Genomic DNA, 25,188 nt, shown 5'->3' with positions numbered 1-25,188 from the left:
GGTTATTATAACGATGATGAGTTCTGTCAAATAAAGAATTTATTGTTCACATCACAATACTCCCATTTTTATAGGTACTTAATTTTATTACTCGTAAATCATAAAAAACAATGCATCAAACACATATATATGTAGGTACGTGGGTTTACGACTTTATTAGAATCTTAACAACCATCAACTTTGTCCAGCTTTTACAACTTAGATCTTTAGTAAAGTCATAGATGTCTTTAAATACTATTGGTTAAGCTAAGTCTGGAAATCTACAGATGCGCAAATATACGTCTACTTATCTTCAACGACTTTACAAAGGTATAAAAATCGCCAGGCAAAAGGTAATTTTTTAGCGCAGCTTTAGGAAGATTGACAAACCGAAAAGTAACATAAATGTTAAAGAACTAAACAAATATCTTAGCAAAATTAAAAAAATCCTTCAGTGTTTTGCAAAGATTGTACGAGTATTTCAAAAATAATTTTTGTGGTGTTATTTCGTTTGAACTTTTATAGCGTCAACAATAACTTTAATTTTTATTTGAACGGATTCAAGTGTCATTTTAGTGATCGGTGCACTGATAGATAAATGACGGATTAAATGCCGAGCGACAGCGAGGCGAATTAAGTCCATTCGAGTCACACAAAGTTACTTAAACTCCGAATAAAATACAATATTTTATCTTCAAACGATTAACTTTTTTGAAATGATTATTATTTCCTGTCTCCTGCTTCACTAAAAAATTGCCTTTCCATTGACTACCGTGGTTACTATGGTTGACAACCACGATGATTTTCACATAAAATTAATTTATTGTCAACATAATTCTGTTTTATATAACAACTAATTAATGTGAATTTCTTTTAGGACAAAAATATATTTTGGTTTATTTACATAAATATAAAATAAAATAAAATAATTCACAAAAGCGACACTATAATTTTAAATGCACATAAACATAATTATTATTACTTATGTTATAGTTATATGTAGTGTTAAAACTAGTGATTATTGTCTGTCTTTCTACACCTAAATACCTCATCGTATGTTATTTTAAATATTACTAAAATATATTATATTTGCTAAAATTTTGAACTCTGTGGTGACCAAATTTGAATTTGAATAATTTGAATTTGAAAAAAAAAAAATTAAGAAAATCGTTAAACATAGACAACCAAGTGCAAGTTTAGTTCTTTTCTGGTAGTGGGTAGCTCTCCTAGGGAATTTCTGGGTAGTATCTAGTGAGAGAGTCGGTAGAAGTTGGTTTGCTTGGTAGAGAGTGGAGATGCATCACTATGTTCTGTGGCCTGTGGCGTCACTGTTGTTTGTTTGGTGTGAGTGAAAGGACGCCGTAAGATAGCTAGATTAAGTTTAGTTGGTTTGGTAGTTAAAAAAAAAGGGGGAAGTTTTTGTTTAACGAAAATTAATCGTATCGATGACGACGCCACAGTTTCTCCGACACGCGTACTTATCTAATTCTTGCGGTTTTTCCAAGCGGAAATATGGGAATTTTCAACCGACGCCACCACGTGGTGTAAATTTGAATTATTGTTTGTAGATTCACAGTTCAGGTTAGGATTTTAATCGTTAACTAGTTCTAACACAATCTAACAGTCATGATATTGTTCAGATAAAGCACTTGCTAACCTTTGTTTGCCAAGTTATAAATAAAGTTTCTGGATGCTTATGCTTAAGTTTTACATTATAACACTTCTTAATTCCTCCCACAAGATTGCTAATAGTTTATTTACGGCAGTTAAATTAACCTAACGTTGTCCCACTCCGGGAAAAGGGACCGTGGAAAGTGCGGTAGAAATCATAATATCGTGGATTGAAGTACGGGAGGATTAAAAATTTCCCCCCTTTGGCAGTTATCATCATCAACATTATTACATCATTGAGACACAATTCTCGCAACGTTGCGTATTGCTGACAGTTCATACCACAACTAAATGCTTTCGGATCTAGGCGAATTAGGTAAATAGGAATTGATTGACGCATATTAAATTTTGCATATTTTGCATATATCAAGATTTTTCACATATTTTCGTATTTTTTGCATATTTTCACAGATTTTGACAATTTTTAGATTTTCAAAGCATAACGCGAACTTTTTTTTGCAAGTGTCGACGTTTTTAACTTCTAAAGGTCGAAATCTACAAGACAATGTATTTGGTTAAATTTCGAAAATTGTCAAAAACAATCGAAAATTTCAAAATGGGGTGCATTGAAAAACTGAGTTTTTGAAAAAGTTGCTTGAAAAATCCCAAACAATTCTGAGATATATACAGGGTGTTATTGAAAGGTACGTACAACAAAATGGACAGTTCTTCGCAAAATCTAAGAAGTCGGAAAAACTTATTTTGTGTTATCAAAATTATAAGGGGAAAATTAACCCTTATCCAACCTTTTTAGACGCTACTGAAGGATAAATAGGTAAAATTAATTTATTTTAGTAAATCCTAGCAACTGTCACAATAAAACTTTTGTCAAGACTAAATGTTGCTATAGAAACGAAAGATGATCTTTTTATCAGAAGCGTACAACGAATTTGGACATAAATTTTAATAATTTTTATCTCTAAAAGGAGTACACTTTTACCTGAACTTTTTTTAACTTTTAGCACCCATACTTCGAGACCAATTACCGATTTTATTTTGTACGTACCTTTCAATAACAGGCTGTATTTTGACATGCCAATTGGAAAATTGTAGCGTGTTTATGATACTGTATCGAGATTTTAGAAATATCCGGTGTATTTTTTTTTTTTTTTTAATAATCCTCAAAGTAAAATTGCCACATTTCAATTGGTGACTCTGGAAAAATGGTGGAAGTTACATTTGCCAAAATCGGCCTTATTTTAACAGGTACTAGCCCCGCCCACCCACCCTCTCTTTTATTAGAGGGCATGTCGTACGCCAAAATCAGTTTTATCTTAGCAGGTACTAGCCCCGCCCACCCGCCCTCTCTTTTCTTCGTGGTATCTCATTTGCCAAAATCAGTTTTATCTTAGCAGATACTAGCCCCGCCCACCCACCCTCTCTTTTTTTTAGAGGGTATGTCATTTGCTAAAATCGATCTTACTTTAGCAGATACTAACCCCGCCCACCCACCTTCTATTTTATTAGAGCGATCACATTTGCCAAAATCAGTCTTATCTTAGCAACTACTAAATTTAACTTTTTCTTACTTAGTTCTAACTTAGCAGATGCTAACCCCGCCTACCGGCGCTGTTCTCATTCTAACTCTTTGTTTTTGTTGAATATAATATAATTCCAAACAAACATTAAAAAAGTAAAAGGAAAAATAGGACAACTTATAAATAAAAAGTTTAAGGAAGCACTAGATAAGAATCAAGGTTACATTTTGTTATCAAAGGTAGCTAAAATACATAATGGACATTCTAGTAGTGAGGTTAACATAGAACTAAATTTAATTAGCGCTCTTAAGTATGCACCCATTACATTAGTGGATGTAGTAATTTTGTCTGATGGGCGATGTAATTTTTTAATTGAAAACATTGAGAACCATATATAGTTGCAAGTTATAACATTAATGCAGACATTTAAGTGTTCTTTGATGACAAATATTTGTTATTTAGTTGTGTTTTTTTTTTTTGTAAAATAAAGTTTTTAAAATATGGCATAATATTGTTTTAAATTAAACCTATGGACACACTACCAATTTATTGTACGCTCAATAAAAAAAAGTACAAAATATATTTTATAAAAATTTTGCATATTTTCGTAAAATTAAAACATATTTTCTTATTTTTTCTGCATATATATGCACATATTCCAAATTTCGTGCATAAAATTCCGGACTCTAATTATGTGTTTATTTGGGATAAGCCGGAAACAGTGCACGATGTAAACTCTCAAAGCTAATTGTTTTAAGTAACCAATCACTTAGATCAAAGCATAATTTAACATCATGTAAATTCTTTGTTTGAATCGTTGATAAAGTGTGGTATATTTTAACATCGTGTAAATTCTTTGTCTGAATCGCTCGTAAAGTGTGGCATAATTTAACATCATATAAATTCTTTGTTTGGATCGTTGATAAAGTGTAGCGTAATTTAATATCATGTAAATTCTTTGTTTGAACCGTTGATAAACTGTGGCATCATTTAACATAATGTAAATTCTTTCTTTGAATCGTTGATAAAGTGTGGTATATTTTAACAGCATCTAAATTCTTTGTCTGAATCGCTGGTAAAGTGTGGCATAATTTAACATCATTTAAATTCTTTGTTTGCATCATTGAAAAAGTGAAACATAATTTAATATCATGTAAATTCTTTGTTTGAAGCGTTGATAAAGTGTAGCATCATTTAACGTCATGTAAATTCTTTGTTTCAACCGTGGATAAAGTGTGGCAAATACTAACGTCATGCAATTTGGTTAGCTTTGCAATTTTTCACCTAATGCAATTTTTCTCTATCTCACAATTTTAGCCTCAGTAATTTTCTTTGCTGTATAATTTAAATTGAACGTAAATTTTCATGCCCTGTAGTTCCTAACCTCATGTAATTTTTTTTTGTCTGCACAAGTTTTACTTCACACCAGACCTTTTTTGTTTTTATAAATCTTTGCTAGTTTTTCTGACCACGTAAATATTTTGTTGATAAATGCTTCTATTATATAAATTGTCTGATGTCCAGTCTTAATCTCAGATAATAACTCTTTGATGTTTCAAATTTCAGGAGAATGTATGACCAATTTAAATGTTGTTTATTGGTCTTTTTGAAACTTTAATAATTGTTCGGTTGTAGTTTAATATCGGAGTTATAGGAATTGAACAGCAGAAGCGGAGGGCGCGGTTCCTAGTCGAGCTGGCGGGATTTATCGCGCCATCTGCACAAAAGACACGGATCCTGAATAGAAGTCAGGGGAGCGGTCTGGATGCCGTGACGCTCGCGGCTTATCTATAGCCGGGATTTCCAACCACGAGTTTGCGACCGTAATAATCGACGACTATTCCAATCTTCAAGCTAATATCAAATGTTTACTTACGTTAAAATAACATTATCTTACGTTTGATAAACTTTTGAAAGATATAAAATAAAGTCAACTTTGTTGATATGATGTTAAACTATCAAAATATGTTACCTAAGTTTGATTTTAGCAGTTATTCTCATGATTCAGGATAACAGGAAACATTAGCGGATGAGTACCTACCTACTATTTTGTTTTCTTATTCAGGATGCGAATGTCTAAAATTGACTAGTACACATTTCGTAAGAGATTCTCTGTAAGTATAAAATAAACATAAGTATATCGAACCACGTCCACACCCAGGGACAAGATTCCCATAATCAACTATAACGACCCTAAAACTCAGAACGTCTTCAACATAATCGTAACTTTGCTATAGAAGTGTAACATAAGAGTATTTCATTACAGCTGCTTAACAGTATACCAGAGAACTTGTCCTATAATTGGGTTTCCGTTCTCAGGAAAAATAACGTTTTTATATACCTAACTATAATAAAGCCACATAATTTTTATACTTATCTACGTTGTGTCTATCTATCTTAACCATTTTTAGTAAATTAGTTCAACAGTTTGGCAAATTATCTCTTCTAATATAATTTTCACCAGATGACGAACAGACAGTTGACTGACGATAAACGACAAACATTCGGAAACGGAGGACCGTCATTTTCGTATTCTACAAACAGTCAAACGTTGAGAAAACATGAACTTATATACATATGTACATTAAAATTACTATTAGAAAGTCCAGTACGATCACTGAAAATACATATTAATAAAATTTGAGATTACCGATATGTAGATTATCTGCAAAAATGTAAAATCTTAAGAGAAGAATGAGTTATTTTAGTGGTGTGAATCAGTGAACCACTTGTTGATTGTAAATTTGGCAATGTTCTAACTAAAAATCGTTCACAATGAAGCGAAAGCTGTTACCAAGTGTTAAATTTTTATCAATATCAACAGGTGATGTTTCAGTAGAAATGGTAAAGACAATGGAGAACTTATCACATGCTATCACCTTTTTTTATTGCTGACTATGCAATTTGCACCGAGTGTATTGTATTTCAAATACGTTCCGGTTGGTAACTTTCGCAGGTAACTAGTGAAATGTGACTCTCCCAGGTTGTCAGACACGAGACAAACAGACAACTTGTTTAGACGTCTGTCATGTTTTGTGTCAATTATGTCACCCACATGTAAACATCTGGTGATATTCAATTAAAAAAAGAGAAATAAATGCCAGCAAACATAAAGAATTTAACGACTGTACACAGCTTCCTTATCGCTTCGACCATTATTGTATAAATCTGTGTATAATTACTATTCAGTACAGTTAGTGAACGGAGTGAGTGACGTGTAGCGGACATAACCTAAAACCGACAACATGAAAGTGTTCGCGAAATTGTGTCTCGTCGCCGTTATTTTCGCCCTTTCGGCGCGTCTAGTCTTTAGTGCTTCCCTCTCTATTTACGAACAAAAGAAATACAAACAGTTCCTCGAAGGACAAGGGCTTTATAATCCCGAAGACGACGTGATCGTCCTCACGGTGCACAACTTCAAGTCTCAGGTGATGAACAGCCCCCAAGCGTGGCTCGTAGAATTTTATAACAGCTGGTGCGGGTTCTGCCAGCGCTTCGCCCCCTCGTGGAAGGCTCTGGCGACTGACGTCAAGGGGTGGAGCGACCTGGTGAAAGTTGCCGCCATTGATTGCTCAGAGGACGAAAATACCCCAATTTGTAGAGAGTACGAGATCATGGGGTACCCCACGTTGCGGTACTTCCACGAGGGGTACCAGCCGGGGCCGCAGAACGTGGGGGTGGCCGTACAAAAAGGCGAAGACGTGATGGAACACCGACGGTTTTTGATCGATCGGCTTATCACAGAGCAGAAGGAACGTAGGGGGGCGCAGTACCCGAATTTACTGCCGTACACGCATAACGCGCTGACGTATCTATTCGAAGGTGCACCCAATACAGTCGAGTATGCTTTTTTGGTGGTCGACAGACCAGGGAGTTATTTGGGGGCAGCTGTGGCTTTAGATTTACACAAGACGCATACTATTGTGGTGAGATATGTTAACAGTAATCAGACGAATTTGGCAAATTTGGGGGTTACCGTTGTCCCTACGGTTATTGCCATGGATAGGAATCATCGAAGTGAGATGTTTACTATTGTTGAAAGTAGAGACGAAATCCGAAATTCGATTAGCAGGTTTTTGAATAATAAGCGCGTTCAAGTCACTGATGATACCCCCAGACAAGAAATTTTCACCGGAAAGTGGCTGGATGTAAAAGTTCCTGATATGGCTACGTTAATACAGGAGCGTTCAAGACAGGCTTTGAAAGAACGGATTAAACGTATGGGGGATGTTGTGTTCCAGATGGATTTGGAAACAGCTTTAAGATACTCCCTCAAACACGAAGTAGCCACCACTAAGCTAATCACAGGTGAAAAATTGCGAGTTTTACGAGCTTACCTCGGCGTTTTACGCAAATACTTTCCTTTCGGGCGAGGGGGGCAACTTTTCTTAACCGAACTCGCTATGAAATTGTCTGAAGATCCAGTCCAAGGTTCAACGTTAGCTGAAGTGATTCAAAGAGCCGAACAAGAGGACAGTTTGGTATTTTCTTCCCCGCAGCAGTGGTTAGCTTGTAGGGGTAGCTCCCCTACGCTCCGCGGCTACCCTTGTGGCTTATGGAAACTCTTCCATTACTTGACAGTAAACTCAGCTGAGCAGAATATTAACGACCACCACGCGAACCCCCTTGAAGTCTTGGACGTGATGCACGGCTACGTCAAAAACTTCTTCGGTTGCTACGATTGCAGCCAACATTTCCAGGATATGGCCGCACGGAGGGAAATGAGGAACGTGTCTTCGCTCGATTCCTCGGTTTTGTGGCTGTGGATGGCGCACAATGAAGTAAACAAACGTCTTTCGGGCGATCAGACTGAAGATCCCGAGTTTCCTAAAGTTCAGTTTCCTTTGAAAGAGAGGTGTCCTGTTTGTCGTAACGGCGACAACACGTGGAATTTAGTGGAGGTGCTGCGGTACGTGAAACACGTGTACAGTAGTATAAACGTGAGGTACATCGGTGCGGACACTACAATTTTACACGTGGGATTGGAAGGGAGACCCGCCACTAGTGGATCCACCAGCATTTTTAGAGCTTTAGATATGAGTATGTGCTTTATTTTATATGTGTGTTCTTTTTTTTTACTAGCTATACTAATACGTATGTTTCTAAAGCGAGGATATAGGAAAAAGCCGTACGTCCATGACCTATTGGGTAAGGTGTGACAGTGGCACGCCCCTCCAACTAAGACAACGACGTCACATGTGATTTAGTTTAAGTTCCTTTTTGTTTTTGTTAATTATTTTACATCACATTTGTAAAAAAATGTTTTTATTTAACAAATTTGATATATTGCCAGAGGTGATCAATTTATCATCTAATTTATGTAAATATAGAAGTTATTTTCGGTTTTTTCGTAGTCTTATTTGTTAAATTATAAGTACAAATAATGAAACCAGTTATTTGTGTTGATGATTCCGTGATTCGGTGAAAAACGTGATAAGGTTAACTATCGACTGATACTTGTAAAATTATAAAGTAATGTCAAAGCTTGCTCTTTTCATGTTAATTTACCAGGGCAATTCACTGACAACTACTTCATACTGTAATCTACTTTTTTTATCATGTTTATAATATATTTTATTAGAAATTGAATGTTTTATGCATTTGTTACCTGTACATAATAAAATTCCATCTGCAGGCAATTTGTTTCTTAGAACTTCCTTTTATCCCAAATTTGACAAACATCAACACATTACATAAGTGGTGTTGTGCAAGTGTTTATAGTCCGTGCGATAAATAATAAACACATGATCAAGTTCGCTATTAAAATAACATAAGGTCGTAACTGCAAATTCCGTACTTGGGAGATAAAAACGTTCCAAGATTTAGCCATCATACTCATACAATATTTTTTCTATACAACAATATTGTTTTTATCATTTTCATTAAAAGTATAAATTATTGTTGGTTTCCGGTGGGAATTAAAAACAATACGATATCTTTTTAAGAATACATACTATAAAAGTTGTTCAGTCAAACAAGTGAAAAATGTGGACGCCGGTAATAAAAATCACGCTGATTTACGTATCGCATTGTGACGACAGAGTTGCGGCGGCTGCATTAATTAAATGATGTCCCCATTCAATGAACGCTTATTTGAAATTTACCCACGTTTCTCCTACTCAAATTTTTGCTTCATTTGTTGTTAATTATATTGCTTTGTTTCGGTAAAACCGGCTATAAGTTGGTTGCAATAAAGATAAGATTTCAAAGCCTTTGTTTGTAGCATTCAATAAATATGGATAGCATTCAATAAATATGGATTATTGCATATTTATTACATGTTAAGTCACTTGTAGAATATTTTTTACAGGGTGTTTTAAAATGAGTGATTGATATAAATAGCATAATTTGGTTAAGTTTAGTGTATGTCGCAAACATTTAGTAAAAAATTGACGACGTGAACTGATTAGATAAAAACAATTAAACGGTGTTATGGTGGAGGCGCCGGGGTAAATGTTGAATTGTAAATTTAAAAAACGAGCACACTTTTGTACCAGCGTACACAGTAAATGTACCTATAATCGTAAATCATTGAAGCTATTTTTTCGCCATTTGGTTTTTTATGGAATACACAGTTTTTATCACGTTTTAACGTGTGTCACAGTAAGATCAGGGTCAAACAAAAAATGTTGATAATTAGGTCTAACATTAACACACTTTTATTAAATCCTAAATTGCGACAGTGCAATTACTCACCAGCTAAATCCAAATTTTGTCAGACAATGCTATAATAAGGTTATCTCATACAGATAAAACAAGTAGCTGTGGTGTCATTTTATAACAATGGATCAACACAGATGGATCGTATAAATTAGAATATTTTTAAATTTGACAAACTTTTTACTTCCCGAGCGTAAGCCTGTCTGTATATCCGTCTGTCTGTCTGTTCGTCTGTATGTCTGTCCCTCTGGCGTCACGGATTTTTATTAGACAGATAATATCATGTAGATGGTAAAACGCTAACCAAATTTTGTCTACTCACCCCCCACCAACAATGTGATGACGTCAGTTGTATAAAATACCTAGTCCTACACATGTAGTTTACGACTCCGTGTTGAGTTTTTACTCGAAACGTCCAGATTTTTGAAAAAAAAAGTCAAAATTATAAAACAACATTTTGCAATTTAATTTTGAATCTGCAAAACCGAATGTTTTGAAATCTTGCAGATGTTTTAAGGTTATGATAGACATGATAAATTTTTAAGCAAAATATATTTACTTATCCCCTCCAAAAAATTGATGACGTCAGCTCAAAAGTTTGCCGAATAAATGCTATCTAAAATGTAGAAAATATGAAGAGTCTGTACTTGTGATTTATCATTCCATTCATATTTTTTGGATTTACATATACAGGCTGACTCAAAAAAATTAATGAATGCGTAAATTTATTTTATTGATTTAATCAGGAACTACAAAGCCGAAAGCTTTGAAATCTTGGAAATGTTTTAAAGTTATCATAAGCATGGTAAATTTTCTTCCCCCCTAAAAAATTGATGACGTCACCTCAAAATTTTGCTGAATAAATCCTGTCTTAAATGTGCAAAGTCTATACTTGTGATTTATCACTGCATTCATATTTTTTAGATTTGCTTATGCGGGGTGTCTTAAAAAAATTAGTGACTGAGTCAGTTTATTTTATTGATTTAATCAACAATTGCAAAACTGAATACTTTGAAATCTTGCCGACGGTTTGAAGTTGTAAGTATGGTAACTTTTTAATCAAAATGTATTTGTTTATCAACCCCAAAAAATTGATTACGTCATCTCAAAATTTTGCCGAATAAATCCTTTCGAAAATGTGCAAAATATGATCAGACTATACTTATAATTTATCCATTGCACTCAATTTTTTTAGATTTGCTTATACAGGATGACTGAAAAAAATTAATGAATCAGTCAATTTATTATTGATCAAATTAAGAACGAAGCACCCCATGTTCTCAAAAATGTGAGAATACGCTCGTCTTTATAACAATAATATAATGATAAGGTAAGAATTATAATAATAACATTCAGAATATTTTGTTCAATTGAGGCTTATGAATAATTTTAGTCATTTCTTTTTAGGCGATAAACTCATTCAGATAAAACAAATGTCTGCGTGACATCGGCGTGGTTAAACTCAACAATTTATTTCTTACTAACTCGAACTTACACGACTAATTACACAGCGATTATGTACAAAATATTTCCGGCGCAACATTCACTGGGTTTTTTCGACACTCGTTGGACTCGACTTGTTAACTGAATTCAGCTCTTGTTGTCCGGACAACATTAACTGTGCGTCACCGCTTGTAGACTTCTCTGGAGCACCCATTCGCGACTTCCGTTTCCAGGCTCTTCTCCGGCCGCCGTCACGGATAATGAGTCATCGTCGCCGTATACAGGGTGACTGCGAAATAAGTGCAAATATTTTAACCACGGCATCCCCCACCCTAGTAGAGCCGAAATATAGAAAAAAGAAATTAAAAATCGAATGGGGCAAAACCCCCATGAACCACCCTCGATACGAAGGCACTGAGCCACCTTGTAAACAGAGTTGGAAAAACGTTTGAATAAAAACGACCTAAACACTTTCAATTTCAATTAAAAGTAAAACCGACTTTTTGCTGCTTATCATTCCTTCATTCATTTACTCATTCATCGTTAAAGGTCAGTGTGAAAGTTTTTTGGTAATTTTGATTCTGACGGATGTTTGGTCCTTGTCACAACGATTTTACGTTGTTTATTGGAACAGAAATAAGAGCAACTTAGAATGCTACTACCTTTTTACAAGAAATGTTGAAAATGTTGTCCTTGACTAGCAATACAGGCGTCAGAGCGTCGCAAGAGGTTTGTTGATAGGTAAAAAAACACCGGAGTAGCGGGTGTCACTTTCACTTGTTGAAGCTCTTCGATAATTTCTGGACACTGTTGATTTCCACAAACGAACTGTTTCATCCAACTGATACACATTTATCGAAAACCGTCTCTTGAAATCGTACTTGTTGACGACTACGTGGAGTTCCATCGGACAAAAAGTGAGTTACACAAGGTGGACAATCAGCGGGCTCCAAACCCTGTACTTTGTCAACATGGTATGGATGTGGCCGTATTCTTTTAATGTAGGATGCACTACAAGCTGTGAAAATCCAACTTCTTCTTTCTGTCCTATCACGGCCACGATCGTGAGTTTGAGGTTGAAGGTACCATGATCTCGGAGATGCTGTACCACTGATGCACCCATTACCATATCGACACAATCTGCATGGGAAAACTGCACCATAAACCGATTTCACCGACCGCTCGATGCTAACTGGCCCTTTTCGTGTTTTTCACGTTGCGATTAAAAAAGTGCCTGATAAAGTAACTTTTTTGGTTCTTTAACCGACTCGCTCTGTTCCATTCATTGTAGTAATTATGTAGGTCACAAAACAGTCCAGCGGCGCGTACAACAATTTACATTGAATTTCAAATAATTTTTTCTAGACACTGCTACTACTTAGGACCGTGAATTTTACCCAGTGACATAATCATATTGTGAGCTATTCCCCATTTTTTTTTTTGCATGTATTTCGCAGTCACCTTGTATACTAAAATCCATAGACGTCGTACCAGGGGGCAGTTTATACGGATATGTTTGTGGTGCTGAACCATCAGGCACCCGAAAACCCCTTCTGGTCTAAATGTAACGGAAAATAAAATTTATTTCTTTTTAATTCGGTTATTATAAAAATACGATTTCGTCTTCGACTGACCATTTGTTGACACATATGTTCTCGAGATTATGCAAAATGCAAAATTGGCCACTTCCGGGCGTTTCACTAATTTATGACTTGCAGCCAGGCATCCACCTGCACAAAGAGCTGCCGCCTGCAGTATTGTTTTTCATTCTATTTTGCTTTTTTTATCGTTCAAATTTAAAACTTTTGAAATTATTGCATTTGCATTCATATTTTTTCGATTTGCTTATACAGGGTGATGCAAAAAAATAATGACTCAATTTATTTTATTGATTAAATCAAGAACTGCAAAACCGAATGCAGACGTTTTGAAGTTATTACAGGCATGGTAAATTTTTAATCAAAATATATCGCTTTATCCCCCAAAAAATTGATGACGTCATGTCATAATTGTGCCCAAAAAAATACTACCTAAATTGGCAAAAATTGATGGGTCTGTTCGGTCCAGTCAGGTAGACCGAAGGAGATGGGGTGCAGCAGACTCCACCCTCTCACCCACCACCACCACTTGTAATTATGTAAATTTAAATAGTAGTAGATTCGAATAAACCGTGAAGCAGAAAGGTTCGTGTCTCACTGAAACTATATTTATAGTTTCAACAACATCATTTTGGTCATCCATTGTGACCACTTAATTTTTTGGTCATCCATTGTGACCAACATTTGTGGTCACCCATTTGGTCCTCCGAGCCGAATCGTCACAATTTTCGTCAGGTCACCCACTTATGACCTAAGATTTGGTCCTTCGAGCCGGATCGTCACAATTTCCGTCAGGTCACCTACTTATGACCTAACATTTGGTCCTTCGAGCCGGATCGTCACAATTTCCGTCAGGTCACCCACTTATGACCTAACAGGGTCTATACTTGTAATTTATCATTACATTAACATTTTTTACATTTGCCCAAATAGATTAATTTATTTTATTGATTAAATCAGGAACGGCTGACTCCATTTTATTTTTATATAATTGGTTATTATTAGTATTACTGCATCAACCTAAGTTGAAATACGTGTTCTTGCAAAAATGATGATTGACGTCATCACAAAATTTTGTAAAGTAAAAACTTATTTAAAACCTACTCGTAGCATGCTTCTTTACATTTACTTTAGCATTACATATTTACATGTGTTTATTTCAAATTACAGGGGTTCCTAAAAAATATAAAATCCGCAAAATCAAATTTTATAATTTCGCGAAAATGCTGGATATGTTTCAGTGTACTTCAGGAGCGAGGTAAGTTCTGTTCAAACAACTTTCCACCAATTTTTTTACACCTATAGCCTATACATACTACCATATGATTGAAAAAAAGTCGTCTACTAAACTATGAAATTTATTTTTACAATAATGATGGTGGTATTGCAGTGATATAACCGTATTTGTCTAAACAAGCAAGGGACGCGTTGGTGTTGTCAACATCATTATTTTAAAAATAAATTTCATGGTTTATTAGAGAACTTTTTTCAATCATATGGTATTGACATTGACAATGGAGAATCTAATTTACTGAGAACAATTTCTCTTATGACTGTTTGGGTTCGTTAAGCACTTTTATTTATATATACAGTTCGCATCATTGGTTAGAGCTTTCAGAAATACAATCTTTTGCTGTTTGAAGGTAAACGAAGAAAAATGTTGCTGCCTCGGTGGGAATCGAACCACACGCCCCCCGCTTGCCGGGAAGGTATCCTGACCACTTGTTATTGTGCCGCCACAGGTTTAAGTCCGAAGCTGTTAAGCGTTTAAAACCTCTGCTTCATTCATTAATTTTTTTAAGTTAAGTATTTGAAAGGTATTTTTCTACATGCAGAATGTAAAACATTAGGCTGTATTAATAGACGACTGGCATAGAAGCATATTATTTTACACATTTTAGATGAGATTTATTTATTAAAATATTTTTAGATGACGTTATCCCAACGGACGATCTAATTTTTCATATCTAGGAGCTATAAACCGTCAAGAAAAGGCGGAGTTAGCTATTCGCCAAATGGGTACCGATTGGATATACAGATGATAATACAAAAAAAGTTAAAAACTAAAGTTGTACGGTAACTTAGATTTTTTTTATAGAACACCACATTTTTACATACTCTCATTAGTATCATTACATTAACCTCCTCCTGAGTTTTATAATCACCGTTTATTTTTGAAATTCTAATGCGACGTTGCCACATTATTCCATTATTGTGGTTTTTTTTTAGTAATGGAAGGATTTGCAAAACAAATCGCAATCATGTTATTTTTAAGATCTGCGTTGGAAAAAAAATTAATATACAGAATGTTTGTGATATGTCGGTGTGTCTCTTAAAAACCGCAATAACTTGCAACTTTAAATACAGAAATACCATACAAAAGAGAAAGAGAACAAAAAACAAAAGAAGATGCAGTAACAAAGTACAGATATTCTGTTTGAGGAAACTGAAATATCGATGTTTGTAGATTGTAATAGATTTTTTATAAACACTGTATATTAAGACGAAATTTTGTGACTCACTCTGTATATCAACAATCATAGAGAAATAGTGTAAGTACCTCTTAAAATTTTTAAATAATTTAATAATAATCTATTCAAGGTAAGTAATAACATTACACAGGAATAATGTATATGTAGATAAACAGTTTATTACTACCTCTAAGTACATTTTCAAATTAACTTTGTGAAAATGGGTGTCATAAAAATAGAGCTCTCCCACTCGCAAAATGGAAAAAGAAAGCCGCAAAAAGAAAAGGAGAGATGAAGCCACTAGCAAAATCTTATCACCGAGTTTTGAAAAAGGAAAAATTTGGGCAAATTTTTATAAACATCAAAAAAAATAATTCATTATTCATTAGTTCAAATTCAGTTTAAAAATGAAGTAAAAAAGTAGAATATATTAACCATAAAAGTTTTAAATTTGGACGTCTATTGCGAATTATCTCGGAAAACATGAACATACACTTTTTTAGTTTTTTTAACTACAGTTTTGGTGATTTGTAATCAGAATTATTGTTTAACATTTTTATAATGCATAAAAATTAAAATTATGATGACGAATACTTACTGGATTTTATTATAAGTTTTATACAGATTCTAAAGTTGACGTTGATATACGAGTACATACAATTAATCCAGTGGGAAACAGTTTTTATTAATCACTCTGTTTATACATCTTGGGATTATTCTTCGATAACTGTCGATTTTAGTGCCCATTAAAAAAACTATTTTGCAAAACAATTTGTGTTCCATTATAACAGTGGAATAACCATGAGGTTTTAGATGGCATTAAAATTAAACATTACTTACGTTGCGAGAGAAATCCAAGCGAATTGTGTGTCCGATTACAAATGCTACACTGTAACTATTAATAAAAAAATTAGTCGAAAGTTATTTTGACAGAACTTTCCTCTCCCTTGAAGTACAGTCCAACAAATCCAGTTTCTTTGAAAAATTTCAAAATCGATTTTGTTTACACACATAAAATTTCACATAATCAGACAGACAGACAGACGGAAACGGGAGACCTTTTTTCATACGCTCGGAAGGTAGGTAAAACGGTGTCTCATAATAACAACATTTTAATCTATTTAACAATTTTTGTTAGCTAAGTACCTACTATTTTACGCTTCATAAATTTTCACCTACTGCCACCCATCTACACATTGGTTAATTAAAAACTTCCATTTATATTTCAAAACGTTTTCATTATTGCTAAATTCTCAAATGACTGGATTTTCCACGCTGAGAATATCGCATTAGATTGAATAACACAACGAAGTAATCACGAAACACTTAAGTTTTTTACACGATATAGATTTTTAAACATTTGTTCATTTTCTGAAAGGTATGATTTCAGTAAAAATTTTGTTTTTTAAACTGACAAGATGGAAATTCCATCAAAGACAAATCTTCAAAAAACTATTGCTGCCTTTGCTTTGAACTTTTATCAAATAAAAAAAATCATTATAAAAACACTTCCTAAAATGCTTTAGCAGTATTGTTTTCTGGGTTACAATTGCTGACACAGCACACAAAAAATTAATACATAAGCCTTTCAGAACTTGGAAATAAAGTATCTAACTTTATGATTAAATGATTTTATGCCATGTTACACATATCATAATTAAAATATACCTTTACTGAATAATATTTATGAATGCAATAACGACAAAATTTACGAGCGTATTGTTTATTTGGCGATACAAAGTGAAATACTTTTTCTTATGTTCTGCCTCAACAACTTTCCACTTAATTACGTAAGAACCAATAAAATGTTTCATTTCATTCCTGGTTCACATACACCCTTCGCAGTTTATCACAGAATCCTTGGCATTCTTACAAAAGACGTTGTTAGTTAAAATTTGAAGTGGGGTCCGGGGTGAATAGCTATTTTCATGTTTTTACTTTCGTCTGTCTGTTGTCGTTAAATTTTAGATTGTGTTAGAAATATTGTGTAGATGGTGAAACACTAACCAAAATTTGTCTAAATATCCCCACTGACAATTTGATAACGTCATCGCAAAATTTTTCATAGTAAAGGCTATTTAAATTAACTTATTAACGAATTATGATAAAAGAATAAAATTTCGCAAAATCAAATATTATAATATAATTAAATATATATTATATAAATATATTATATAATTATGGTTTCTGTCAGCGTTCAAATAAACCTAGATATACAACACACAAAGGAATATATGCACACGATAATCACCTAGAGGCCATTATCAATTAGTAATGGTGCTTTATGTTTACAATACGTTACCCACAATATGTTTGACACACTATAAAGTAAATGTTTTAATTTCCATAAGACACCACGTCAATTTGTTTAAAACGATCCATGATATTGAAATTATTTGTAGAAAATAATATTACATAAATACCTAACTTTGCATTTATTTGGGTATTTAGTCCTAAATCTACTTTTGTACTGTCGAAATTATTAACTAACTCACATGAATGTAGCTGTTTAAGTTCATGGAAATCAGAATACATATATTAACATCTCTATATGTATTTATTTACATGGTCATTTACGTTAAATTTATCTCAATAATTTAATATTAACACTTAAAATTAAATATGGAATACACTTTCTATGTTATAATTTAATCACAAAACATTCTAATCTAAACCTGGAAATATTACACTCGTATCTGAACCAATATATCTAACATTAAATCTTCCGTACATTCTTTTTAGATATGCCAACACCTGACTTCTCTCCCAGAAGCCATATTCAGCGTAACACTCTGGACAGTTGTGTCTAGTTGGAAACTGCACTTTCAGATATTCTGGATCTTCAGTCGGATCTCCTTTCAGACGTTCATTAACAACATTATGACTCTCCCATAACCATAAGACCGAATCCTCCAGAGATGAAACGTTCATCATATTTCGTTTAGTAGCCATATCTTGAAAATGTAAACTACAGGCTTTACAACCAAAGAAATTTTTAACATAACTGTGCACAGTTTCCAAAATTTCTCTAGGATTGACGTTACGGTTGTCAGCATTGGCATCAGCAAAATTAACTGTTAGATAATGAAAAAGAGTCCACAATGAACAGGGGTATCCTCTAAAGGACGGCGAACTTCCTAAACATCCAATAAAACGTCGTGGTGAAGAAAATAAGTTATTTTCCTCTGCTTCTTTAACTAAATCTTGTATCTGGTTACCTCTAACTTCCTTCGCTTGTGATGTGACATTGATCAACAGACTTATTAAAGAGGAGCTTCTGTAACCAAAAGGAAAATATTTGTTAATAACGCTCAAGTAGTCTTTGAGGGTCTTTAGTTTTTCGTCTTTAATTACTTCTACTGATGACACTTCTTGTTGGAGTGAATATCGCAGAGCTGCTTCTAAGTCTGCCTGAAAGACGACGTCCCCCATTTTTCTGATATGTTGACGAAGCAGAGTTACAGGAAGACGATCTAAATGCAGATCTGTGTTATTTGAGGTTGTATTATCTTCACTAAGATTCATTTCCAAATTAATACCTTTACTTTGCAAAAAATCACTAACTGTACTTTTAATTTCATCACTAGTGGTGGCATTTTTGAAAATTTCTGACTTGTTATTTTTATCCAAAACAAGGACAGTAGGATAGTTTTCTATACCTAAATTTGTTTTTAGGATGGAATTGTTAACTGACGAGTATCTAACAGCAACAGCAGGAATTTTGTGTAAATCTAATGCCAGTTCAGCACCTAAGTATCCAGTGTCTGCTATCACCAAGAAAATGAACTCGACGTTGTCTGCAGCGTCGTCATATAAATGTTCAAGATGCTCATGATTATATGGTAATAAATTAGGATAATTGTTACGTCTTCCTTCATGAACTTCTCTTATCAAATATTTAAGAACTTTTTCTTTTATAGAAGGGTCTGTATCGTCGTCATGAACCAAGTCTACACCTACATTACGCGAACTTACTTGGTAATTTTCGTGGAAATATTTCACTGTTGGATACTTAAAAATTCCCATTTCTCTGCATAAAGGGGTGTTAATTTCATCAGAACATGCCACTGCACCTACTTGCACTATGTCTCTCCAGTCTAATACATCATTGGCGAAATCTTTCCATTTAGGGGCAAATCTTTGACAATCACCACACCAACTCGCGTAGAATTCCACTAACCAAGCACTAGTGGAGTTTTCAACTTTTTCCTTAAAATTACTAACGTCGAGGATCTTGATATTATCTGCAGGGGTATAAAGACTGACTGGTGTGGGTTTAACCTTAGATATCAGACAGATAAAAAAGAAAGTGACTGTTTTTTCCATTGTTATAGAACAGTAGATCACTGCTAGATGTCTAATACGTTAATGCGTCGAGGAAATTACTGTAATGTGACTTCATTTGAAAGTCAATGAATAAATTTACAGTCATAAGGAGCAATAATAAAAACGACGATGACTCATAGAGAACTGGGAGCACACTCGCTGAAAATGCGTTGGTTTTCATTATGTGTAAATGAGACTTGTATTTATAAAGAGAGAGAGAGAGAGAGAGAAAAAAAAAGAATTATGTGTTGCGTTTTTTATAATACGTAAAAGCAACATTTAAAATGGAATTACTACTCAGTTTTAATTATAATTATTTGATAACATACAAAATTATAAATTGTGTAAACATTGAAACAATTTATGCTGTCTATTAGTAAACAGTTCCAATTATTAGCAAATTAAGGTAGATTAATTTAAATAGACATTAATAAAATGTAAACTTTAAAGTTATGACCATCACATAAGTGTGGCTCTACGTATTAATGATTCATAAATTGTATCTTTTTTTAATTATACTGGTTTTGAAGTGTTTAGAAGCCTTTATTTTTTGTAAAATTGTGTCAAATTTACAAAAAAAAATATATAATCTGATTTTCCTTCCTAAGTCATTTCAATGCAGATTTGTAATTGATTCCAACATATTTTTTCATTGTTGATTAATTGGAAATAATGCCATCTGGGCAGTAACTCTTGAAAAATGTTTGAAATATAGGCGAGTCCAATTTACAAATATGAGAACAACAAAAAGCTTACATAAACCGCTTTAAAAATTGTTTTCAAATGATGGTTCAACTGAAATGCCTAATTTATTATTTTGTACCCAACACGAACATGTAATATGGAAAAAAAGTAAAATGATCTTTTTGTACAATGCCAGTACACATCACATGATTTTTCAGACGGAATGCATATTAAGAACACAAAGGATTTTTGCCCATACGTAATTATTGTAAAAACTAAAATTACTTTTTCAGAAAATATCGATGATTTATGAACTGAACAACTTGACGATGCCTTAGCTGCAAATAGGACTCAAAAGCATCATTTCTGGATAGCAAATACGTACTCAATTTGAGTATTTAATATAATTTCATCTGTTTACTAAAATTTGGGTTAAAAAGTCCGCCTTAAATGAAATTTTACTGTCTTACATATAACGCATGATTGAAAAAAATAATATTCTCACGAAATAAACCTAAGGACCGCGTTGATGTGCCACCCATGCCCGGTCCAGTACATTGCTGCGATGACTCATAAAGCCGCCGATAGCGTTTCGGGATGTTCGAGAAAAGAAAAGCCTAGAAGTGGTTTTCTGGAAGTGTCTAATGTTAATTGGTTTAAACAGGAAGCATCGTCGGAAGCGCGTCAGTCCACTCAATTAAAGAATCCAACTCGAATCATTCGAGCACGTTACAAGACAGGAGAATTAGTCGCTGCAGTTATCGCTATTAGTGGCGTATTGTATTACCCACCATGAAATAAATTAATGAGTTTTTACCCACGCCGATTTTAATCCCCGTAAATCGTAACATTGGTGTCAGGAGTGGGATTCAAGATTAACAATTGGCTTTACGAAGATTTACGGGCAGGTTGGACAAGAATTCTAAAGATTTGTGCCTACAGCAATGGAAGAACAAGTAAAGCAGATGATAGGTACGGTTGCACAAATGGACCCAAGAAACTAAGAATTGTACGGAAAAAGTGAAAAAAAAAAACGGTTTTCTGAAAGTGTCTAGCACCATCGTCGAATCGAGTACAAACACATTACTAAAACAGAAGAATTATTTATTATTAGTTGCTATATACGTACTACTTAACAGCTATTAGTTGTGTATTGTATTACCTACCAAGAAATAAATCGTTGGGTTTTTACACAGATTTTAACTCTCGCATACTTATACTGAACTTAACAGTAATTGTTATAAGAAGGCGTAGGCCTAATGCTGCAGTACCTATAATAAATTTCAAACGTTAACACCAACTGAAGACGTTTACAGCAGCTACTAAGTGTATGAAAGAAGATGCTTTTTAAAACGCCAGGTGGGAATGTTTAGATTTGGTTAAGAAGTACATGAGACTATTTTGATAGAGTACTACAAATAACAGTGCTTAAGAGAGCTACGCTTTTTACCCATTAGAAATCAAAATGTAACAACTAATTAAAATTCTGCTGTTATCTAAACTACTTCACGGTGAACGTTTGGTGAACTTGCGCTCGATGCAAAATTTATGATTCATTAATATAGTATAGTAGCTAGCGTAATTTCTAGTTAAGGCTGGCGTCTGAAGGCAAATTATCTGCCTGGTCAAAGTGAGAATAACACGACCTGGGAGATGTTGCCCTCTGTTAGTGAGTTGCGAAAATATGATCCGTAGAATTCTACTTTTTATTGTACAGAAATAAGTTTTGGTACAAAAGCCGGCTACCTGACTTTACCCTTGACCGTTCAAAACTGGAAAGATGTGAAACTCACTGATTCAATTTCCTATTTTGGCTACAGTTAATTCTTTCCAGTTATTTGTTTTGTTTCCATATTAATTATATGTAAATATTGTGACTCCTACTATCGAGGGATCATCTGTAGATATGTGAATTATTCCTATCAAGGATGTGTTGTTTGTCTGAATTACAGGAACATCATGTGCTGATTCATAAAATTTATATACGTAAAAATTGGTGGTGGTAAGGTACTTATACAAAAGGGAGGGATTTTCCCCTGGGGCGTTCTAGCACAAGTGGAGTTTGGGGCTACCGGTCGGGTCCCCCCACGACGGTGATTCTATCTTTCGCAAGCCTACCGCCAAGCACATCTCCATGACGAACATGCCGACGAGACTAGGCCGTTACTATCGCCGATCCGCAGTCTCGACTATTGGTCCAAAGAGACAGCGTTGCAACACCGGCGACCGCCCCTGACTCTATACAAACCTGCGGCCTTGTGCAGGGGACGCGATAAATCTCGCCAGCTCGACTAGGAACCGCACTTCGCTTCTGCCACGTTTTCTGTGTTATTTAACCTCGATTCCATTTTTTTTATGTTCAATTCCTTATAAATGATATTAACAACAACTGAACAAGTGTTAAAATTTCAAACGAGCAATAAACAATATTTAAATTCGCCATACAATGTTGTGAAATTTTAAACAACAAATAATTCTTATGTGAGATTAAAATTGGACATCAAATAATTGATACGGTGAATACATTCATCAACAAAATATTTACAAAACAAAACTTAGCAAAGATTTATGAAACAAAAGATCTGGTGTGAATAAACTTGTGCAAATAAAAATATTATGTGAGGTTAAAACTGCAGTTGAAACCCGCATCATTGTCATATCCATATTCTAAGAAAACTGGGGTGTTGGTGAATATTTAAAGTGAAAAGTAATATTTTCTCTGAGTTCCTTATGAACATTTGGATAAAATAACTACATGTTTTAGTATGCACAACGGGAATTTTTGTTTATCTTTGAGATAATCACAATGTCAGAATTGTTATTTATACACTAGTAAATAAGAGTATTTGTTGAATCAAAGTGATTACAAAGTGCTGAATTGTTTGTTTCTTGTCCCCATCACATTCCGTGATAAGAGCTTCTATTTTCCGCAATCTGGAATTAAAATCACATGTAGTATTACAAATAAGAAATATTTTTATTCTTACATACTTAAAAATTCACAAAAGGATTTGCCAAAAATTAAAACCAGTTAGTCTAAACCAGGAAATAGGACGTTCGTGTCAGATCCAATGTATCGCACGTTGTAATTGCCATACATCCTTTTCAAATATTTCAATACTTCACTTCTTATCCAGGACCCATCTTCCCCATAACATTCCCTACACCTAAGTTTGGTCGGAAATTGTTCCTTCGGATACTCAGGATCTTCGGTCTCATCTCCACTCAAACGCGCGTTAACAACATTGTGTGCCTCCCAAAGCCAGAAAACAGACTCTTCTAGAGAGGCAACACTTCCCAAATTTCTTTCGGCGGCCATCTTTTGGAAATGCTGGCTGCAGTGTTGGCAACTGAAGAAGTTCTTTACGTAACCGTGCATAGCATCTAATACTTCCCTCGGATTGGCCTTCTTGTTGTTAACGTTGTACAAAAGAGAGTTGACTGTTAAGAAATGGAATAAGCGCCATAAACTGCAGGGGTAACCTCTGTATCTCGAAGAACTGCCAAGACAACCTATGAACCTCTGAGGTGAAGAAAACTCTCGATTTTCTTCTGCTTTTTGTACCAAAAGTTGAATCTGGGGGCCTTCTATTTCTGTAGAAGTTGATGTTAAATTTGCCAGTTTGTCAATAAGAGAAGAACCGTTGTAACCGAACGGGAAATATTTCTTTATGACTTTCACGTAAGCGTTAAGAGCTTGCAGTTGTTCGTCTTTGATTAGTTGTATAGTTGAAACTTCTTGTTGAAGAGAGTACCTCAAAGCAGCTTCCAAGTCTCTCTGGAAAACTACATCTCCCATTTTTTTCACGTACTGACGTAAGATCGTTCTGGAGCGCTGATTCGGATCCGGGTCAACAGAAGAATTCTGAAGCTTAGAAGGTACAATTTCAATTAACTTAATACCTTTGTCTTTCAGGAAAGTACCAATCGTTTCTTTCAACTCAGTCCTCGTTTTAATCCCTTCCGTGAAAATTTTCGCGTTATTGCTTCGGTCCACGGCATACAACGAAGGAAAAGTTTCGACTTTCAAGTTGTTGATTAGTTCCGTGTTGTTTTGAAGTGAGTAGGTGACAGCAATTTCGGATGTTCTGTGTAAATCCATAGCTACTTCACCTCCTAAGTAACTATTTTCTTCAAATACGAGAAAAGCAAACTTAGCTTTTTGACTCGCATTGCTAAAAAGGTCTTTTAAGTCTGGATAACCGTAGGGTAACAAGTGTGGGTAAATCTGTCCGCGACCTTGGTATTGTTCAGCAATAAATGTTTCAATGGCGCTCTTCTTGTTGTCTTCCAAACTATACACACTTGCGTGAGGTACAATTACTCCAGAATGATTAAGGCCTGTGTGGTAATTTTCGTGGAAATACCTCACCGTTGGGTACTTAGTGATTCCAAAATCTCGACAAAGGTTTATGTTTTGCTCATCTGAACACTCCACCACTCCTATTCTAACTATGTCTCTCCATGAAGCAGCTTCCGTTGCGAATTCTTTCCATGATGGAGCGAATCTCTGGCAATATCCGCACCAGCTGGCATAAAATTCTATTGTCCACGCATTTGTTGAATTTTCAACGAATTTCTTGAAGTTGTTGCCGTTGAGAATTTCTACGTCATCGTCAGGGAGGTACAAACCACCAATAGGTGCAGTTTGAATATTGGCGATGAACAAAGTTAGTACTACAAACACTATAATTTTCATTGTTGGTTATAACACAGTTGGTTACTTACTAGACGGACATCGTTTGATGGCAGCTTTTATCAAATGTCTTGCCCATTAAGGATAGATAAAGAAATGGTAAATGTGGTTTACAGTCATTTGTGAGTGCAGACATAAATCGTGGCTTAGGAGAGGTACTGCACATGATTAGATACATTTAT

General features: G+C 34.5%; 3 protein-coding genes and 1 long non-coding RNA gene across 4 annotated transcripts; 2 read left to right on the top strand and 2 right to left on the bottom strand.

The window, feature by feature from the left end:
- The first annotated feature begins 5,126 nt into the window (after nucleotides 1-5,126).
- Nucleotides 5,127-14,549, top strand: LOC135127688 (uncharacterized). The gene is made up of 3 exons (XR_010280264.1): nucleotides 5,127-5,242; nucleotides 14,000-14,087; nucleotides 14,473-14,549. It is a non-coding gene; the product is annotated as an uncharacterized LOC135127688 (long non-coding RNA).
- Nucleotides 6,107-8,473, top strand: LOC135128003 (sulfhydryl oxidase 2-like). The gene is made up of 2 exons (XM_064054773.1): nucleotides 6,107-8,168; nucleotides 8,237-8,473. Exons 1-2 carry the CDS (start codon nucleotides 6,374-6,376, stop codon nucleotides 8,245-8,247), a joined length of 1,806 nt encoding a protein of 601 aa, XP_063910843.1. The 5' UTR covers nucleotides 6,107-6,373; the 3' UTR covers nucleotides 8,248-8,473.
- Nucleotides 14,550-17,428: 2,879 nt separating the features above from the next.
- LOC135128001 (sulfhydryl oxidase 2-like) lies at nucleotides 17,429-19,765 on the bottom strand. Its single transcript, XM_064054771.1, has one exon. The coding sequence runs from the start codon at nucleotides 19,624-19,626 to the stop codon at nucleotides 17,965-17,967; it is 1,662 nt and encodes a 553-aa protein (XP_063910841.1). The 5' UTR covers nucleotides 19,627-19,765; the 3' UTR covers nucleotides 17,429-17,964.
- A 3,325-nt stretch (nucleotides 19,766-23,090) lies between these two features.
- On the bottom strand, nucleotides 23,091-25,174 carry LOC135128426 (sulfhydryl oxidase 2-like). The gene is made up of 2 exons (XM_064055333.1): nucleotides 23,302-25,174; nucleotides 23,091-23,244 (listed from the first exon to the last, which is right to left on the bottom strand). Exon 1 carries the CDS (start codon nucleotides 25,007-25,009, stop codon nucleotides 23,342-23,344), a length of 1,668 nt encoding a protein of 555 aa, XP_063911403.1. The 5' UTR covers nucleotides 25,010-25,174; the 3' UTR covers nucleotides 23,091-23,244; nucleotides 23,302-23,341.
- Between the last annotated feature and the right edge of the window lie 14 nt (nucleotides 25,175-25,188).

Source organism: Zophobas morio, unplaced genomic scaffold (assembly GCF_036711695.1).
Source record: "Zophobas morio isolate AGI-343-1 ecotype UQ-CSIRO unplaced genomic scaffold, CSIRO_AGI_Zmor_V1 ptg000012l, whole genome shotgun sequence".
Classification (NCBI taxonomy): Eukaryota; Metazoa; Arthropoda; class Insecta; order Coleoptera; family Tenebrionidae; genus Zophobas; species Zophobas morio.
This window is presented reverse-complemented; position numbering and strand designations above follow the sequence as displayed.